At 56.0% G+C, this 5624-nt stretch overlaps 2 protein-coding genes across 2 annotated transcripts in view; one reads left to right on the top strand and one right to left on the bottom strand.

Annotated features, from left to right (window-relative positions):
• CUTA (cutA divalent cation tolerance homolog (E. coli)) overlaps nucleotides 1-3123 on the top strand; it is a 7948-nt gene extending 4825 nt beyond the window's left edge. Inside the window, exons 3-5 of the mRNA XM_009322030.1 lie at nucleotides 335-380; nucleotides 740-789; nucleotides 1358-3123. Of these exons, the coding sequence (XP_009320305.1) occupies nucleotides 335-380; nucleotides 740-789; nucleotides 1358-1460 (199 nt within the window). The 3' untranslated portion in view covers nucleotides 1461-3123. The remainder of the gene's footprint in view (nucleotides 1-334; nucleotides 381-739; nucleotides 790-1357) is intronic.
• The window catches only part of PHF19 (PHD finger protein 19), a 7960-nt gene continuing 5298 nt past the window's right edge, over nucleotides 2963-5624 (bottom strand). The window contains exon 10 of the mRNA XM_009322132.1: nucleotides 2963-3174. Coding sequence (XP_009320407.1) covers nucleotides 2963-3174 — 212 coding nt within the window. The remainder of the gene's footprint in view (nucleotides 3175-5624) is intronic.

The following is a 5624-nucleotide window of genomic DNA, read 5'->3' as shown; positions in this document are numbered from 1 at the left end:
GCCGTCCCTGCAGGCACCGTCCCCTGGCCACTGCTTGGAGCAGGGCCACCACCACACAGCCCCCCACAGCCACCCCAGTCCTAGCTCCTTTGCCCTGCCATCCCCCCTGGGCAGCTCTCTCGAGGCTGGCACAGCCAAGGAGGCTCTGGTCTGTAAATCCAGGGTGCTCAATCACGTGCACAGCAGACTCTTGGGGCCAGTGATGCTTCTTGAGCACCACTTTGTAAAGGAACGGCCACATGCGGAAAGCACCAAGCAGGGAAACTAAACCCCTCAGGGGAATCTGCATGGCTGCACCCAGAGCTGTATTTGCTAATGCTTCTTTTAAACCTAGGTATTTCTGGAAAGGCGAACTGGAAGAAACCACTGAAATACTGCTGGTAAGTGACAATTCCCCACATCACGAAAATCCCTGCCCCAGACAGCCCCAGCCAAAAGGGGCTGCAGGGTGGTTTGGGGAGGGTGGCACCAACCTGCTCGAGATTTGGGACAGTACCCAGGGACCCCGAGCACCCGCCTGCGGGCATGGCAGTGGTGGCTGGGGGTGGTAGCCCTGCTCGGCCCCTCATCCTGCCACCATAGGGGACATTCCCCGGGGAAAGAGCCGAGGAAGGGCTCCTGTCGCACCGCTGGGCACCAGCCGTGCTGGATGGGTGCAGTGGAACTGTGCGTGCAGGACTGCTCCGTCTCCTTTACTTCTCCTCTGGTTTTTGTTTTGTTTTGTTCTTTTACCCTCCAGTTAGTGAAAACAAGGACATCCAAAATAGGCGAATTGTCCAACTACGTCAGGTGAGGCTTTGGCTCCGTGGGAGCACTGGGTTTCCTATCCAAGGTATGCTGCCATATCATGCTCAGGCTTTGGGAGTCAGGTTCCTTGAGCCCTTTCCCACCCAGGGTGGGTTTAAGTGCTCCTGATGTACCTTCTGAGCCAGAAAAAAACAGAGATGGCATCAGCAAAATAAAAGGTTGGTGGGAATATAAACCGTTGGGCTTCAACCAGCCCCTCCGTACTGGGTACAAGGCGGGATTCTCCTTCTCCTAACACAGGTTATTCCCTGGCTGCCTCCTGGCAGGGCTTCCTGCATTTCCCAAGCACTGAGTGGTGAGTGCAGCCAGCTTTGGGCCAGGGCCCCTGGCAGTCAGCTGCTGGCTGTGGTAAACCCCAAACTCAAAGCAAAATTCTCACATGGCAAAAAGAAGATGCGAGTGCTTTGAAGTCAGTGGAGAGTGTGTGGCAGGGCTGGTGCACACCGCTGGGAGCGGAGAACTCTGCTTCCTGCGCCTGCGAGCGGGAGCGGGGCTGTTCTGCTGCGGGGCTGTCAGTGACACTGTTCCTCTGCGTCTGTTTCCACTTTAGATCCATCCATCCCTTTGAAATTCCTGAAATCATCAGCCTGCCTATTGACCAAGGAAACCCTCTCTACCTCAAATGGATAGAGGAAAGTGTCCCACGGGACTAACCGAATAGCGCAGAAAGCACCTCGCTTTTGGGGAGACCAGGTGAAACGTGCTGAGCTGCACTGGTCTCCCTGTGCAGGCAGGAGTTACGCACACGCAGGGAGGCAGCTTATATCTTCACGTGTTTGCTATAACACAGAAGTTTGGGATTGGGAAATTTCGTTTACACTCCAAACATCCCCTCCTCAGCCTGACCCTGTGCTCCAGGGAGCACGGAGCAGCCCGGAGACGGCGGAGGCCAAAGTGGAGAAGGGCTATGTGCACCAAGGGCTGTTGCAGCATTGCAGATGAGGATACACAGAGACGCTCATGTCAGGACACTGCAGCATTTGGGGGCTGCCTCAGGCCCCCAGCAGCAAGTGCCAGCTTGTAGCCGTGGCCTGGCAGTGCCCTGCAGCCCCTCCAGCACCGTGTGTCCCCACAGCCAGCGCCTGAAACCCTGCCTGGCCCCCCTGCTCCCCCGCAGCGGCTGTTGCAGCATCCTGCCTGGCTCTGCCTCCTGCTTCCCTAGCCCGGAGGCAGCAGGATGTGGCCGGGCACCCTGCGATGCGCTGGCTCACGCCCTCTCCTGCTGTCATGCAACATGCTGGTTCGAGTCATACAAAATCCAAGGAAACGGCAAACTTGAGCAGACGCCACAAGCATTTCGCAGGAGCCGCAAGCAGCGCATGCACTGATCCTGCCAAGCTGGGGAGAGCTGGTCTGAGCTGGGCAATATCCACTGCCAGTCCAGGGAAACCACGTGCCAGCAGGACCAGGACATCGCCTGGCTTCGGGGCAGCACAGCCCCAGCCCTGCATCCCCTACCCACACCTGAACGGTGGCTTTCTACCTGGGTCAAGTTTAACCTTGTAAAAAGATGCTCATGTTAATAGTTTAATGGGATGTAACTTACGGAACGATACCAAGTTATTTATGTGACTGGGAAGGGAATAAACAGGAGCGTTTCTTACCTGGGCAGGCTCACGTGTTGTGGCAGTTTGCGGGCGCAGCGTCTGCAGTGAGCTGGGCAGGAGGAAGGGCCCGTTGTGTGTTTGCAGCGACTCTCTCCAGCCCGATGCCGAGCGATGCTCCGCTGGCTCTGACCTGCTCGTCTCGGGCTCGTGGAGAAGCAGCGCAAGGTGCTTTGCAGGTATTGAGAGCTGTGCCCGCAGGCTTGCGTGGCCCCATCAGAGGTAGCGTGGGGAAGGCTCACACGTGCAGGAAAGAGAAGAGAAGAGGGAAAATGGTCTGGGCTCTGAGAGCAGGAAACTTTTCAGTGGTAAATACGAAGAAGCAGGATCCCAGCTGGGCACCTTGTCTGGCAAAAAGGAACAAAGCACATGAAGCAGGCACCAGCACCCCCAGGCCAGGCCTGCACTGCAGCCAAAGCTAAGCTTTGTTTAGCCCTGTCAGGGCTACGTTGTGCAACGTGCACGTTTTAGGCTAAGACTAATTGGGTGGGGGCCATTTGGGACCGGTCAGTAGGACTGCGAGTGAAGGCAGCCCCTCTCTACAAGACCCATCACTGCAAGGGGCGTCCCTGACCCCCGCCCAGTCGCCCCTTCACATCCTTCTGCCGTTCCCGTGCTTCGCGGCAGCATCTCTCCGGCCGAGGGCACACCTCACCCTGGCATGGAGCACGACCCAGCAGCACCAGCTGCATCGTGGCGGGCACCAGGTGCCTGCCCAGGACCACACGCTGACCCCCAGTGCCCAGACTCAATAATCCTGATACTACAAAGAACCGGTGATGTTAAAAAAAAAAAAAAAAAAAAAGACTTTTTAATCGTACATCAGACATATTAATTACAACTTGGGTATAACAAGAGTTGGTTATTACAAGCAGCAACCTGAACTCATAAATCTTTAGAAGGTGCACAGAGTCATTATAATATCTATTACAGCTAATGCAAAATATACTCCGCAACAAAAATATTTTTAAAGGCTCCACATTCAATTCTCTGCAACAGGCCAGGAGGAGAGGAGGAGAAGAGAGGGAGAGAAGAACCAGGGCCACATGTTGTGGGTGCTCCCGTGAGTGCAATGTCCATTGGCGCATCCTGCAGGAATAACCCTGCTCGGCCTCGGCACGGCTCCTGGCAGCCCCCACCAGCCCCCCCAGGCAGCAACTCGGACAATAACGAGGACTTCATAGGCCCTCGTGAAAGGGAAATACTTTAAGCGATCCTTTGGTGACAAGCCAAGGCAGGAGGGGGAGTGACCCAGCTGGCTGCAGGAGCTGCACCCCTCCCTGCCAGGGATGGGGGGTCCCAGCAGCACGTCTCCCAAAATGACGGGGCCCCTCTGGAGATGCTCCCCTCCGGATGAGCTGAGATGCAGACCCTGAGGGTGCCAAGCACCTCTCCCCAAGGCACGTGTGACCCTTCTCGGCTCAAACCATCTCATGGTTGGAGCTGGACGGAGCCTCCTCTCCCAGACCTTGCCCCGCACAAGCAGCTAACAGCTTCTCCACCGAGCACAACGCTGGGTGCACGACACCAGGCAACTCGTCAGAAAGGAGTTAAAATGCTTTTACCTGCCGTGCCGAATATTCAGGCTCCTAGCACAGGCACCGAAGCAGCTCGCGCCTCGCCCAAGCCGCACGGGCACCTCCTGGGGCTGCAGAGAAGCTGCTGCTCTGCACCGCAGCCCCGCGCCAGGCATCGTCATCTCGCAGCTGCACAAAGGCCTGGTGCCTGCTAGATGGATTAAGACAAACTGGCAAACCCCCCCCCCCTTCATGGGTGTCCCACTACGTTATTTCAGCAGTAGCTGAAGCAAAGGTTTATTTTCAAGGACCACGCTTTGGCCTCTGGTTTGCAAATGTCACCTGCTGCCTCGTGCCGATTACACCGACGAATTTTCTTAAGTACTTTTTCAATAAAACAGCCTTTTCAATTCACCCTCCGGTCAGCAGATCCCACAAGCACGCCTATGAACAACGATGGGGCTATAGGGACGGGGTGTGCTGATAGAGCAGGACCACGCAGCCCCCCCAGCATCGCCCACCCTCTGTCCCCACAGGACAGCCACGGCAGTGATGGGGCAGGGACAAGGACAACATTAAATATATATATCTCTCTCTTAGAAAAAAAATCTAACAAATATGTCTGATGATATTAGAATTTTTTTTTTAAAAAGACAACTGCTTTGCTCCTGAACAACCCGGCAGTATTGCTTTAGTTAAAGAAGGGGGCTGCTCCTTCTCTTCTGCAGACAAACCGACCCCAGGCGCTCACAAACATCGACACTATGCCAGTAACAGAAAGTGTGGCCGCTCTCCAGCAAGGCACAGCCACGAGGCTACAGGGATGGCCGCGGGGACCCTGGTGCAACCCCTTCCCCATGCCCCCACTGTCCTCTTCAGCCTTTTTTGGTTTGTCTGCTCATTTGGCACGTTCAGGACGAGGTTTCCTGCTGGAATAAAGGCCTCGGGCTCCAGTCTGTGAAATGCCCGCGGTGGTTTTAAGGCAAGGGCGTATCTTTTGGCTGATCTCTTCCAAGACCGTGATTGTCAGAAGAACAGGGAAACGAAGCTGGTGCATCATCACACGCCGTCCGGGTCGTGGGACGAGAACAACCACATACGTCTGCCCCGCAGCCATGAAAGCCCCAACACGTGGGCTGTTTACAGGGCGTTTTCCCCTCATATAAAACAAACCACATTCCTTTAGTGAATGGATTTATGATGAGGAGGAAAACCCCGTACACTGGCTCTGGCAAGAGTCGCCCATCGTTTCCTATGGGCACAGGGACGGGCTGTGAAAGCACGGGTGAGGGAGGTGCTTTTTGCTTTAGCAGCAGGACCCCCTCGAGTCTGCTCTGTAAGGCTTGGACGTGGGGATAAGTCAGGGTGCGCCAGGCACCGGCACGACGTCCGTCTGTGTGAGCAGGTTATGGGGTGCCCCCCGAAGGGGCTTCCCCAGGGGGTGCCCAGCCATGCCGGGGGGATCCTTCTGCCTCCGAGACACAGCCGCCAGCCTGGGGGAAAGGCCAGACCCACTCGCTGCTCTTACCACCACCGTGATGGTGCCTCAGGCTCGGCCAAAGGCTCCATCAGGAAAGCGCAGCTGGGCCACGCTCTTTGCATATACATGGCCAATAAAATAACAATTGTTAAAATAAAAAAAATACAGCGGCAAGGCTGCGGGTTTCACCCCCGGGCAGCAGCACTGATGGCACCG

Source organism: Pygoscelis adeliae, unplaced genomic scaffold (assembly GCF_000699105.1).
Source record: "Pygoscelis adeliae isolate BGI_AS28 unplaced genomic scaffold, ASM69910v1 Scaffold114, whole genome shotgun sequence".
Taxonomy (NCBI): Eukaryota; Metazoa; Chordata; class Aves; order Sphenisciformes; family Spheniscidae; genus Pygoscelis; species Pygoscelis adeliae.
Note: the sequence above shows the minus strand (reverse complement) of the source record. Positions and strands in the feature narration are given on the sequence as shown.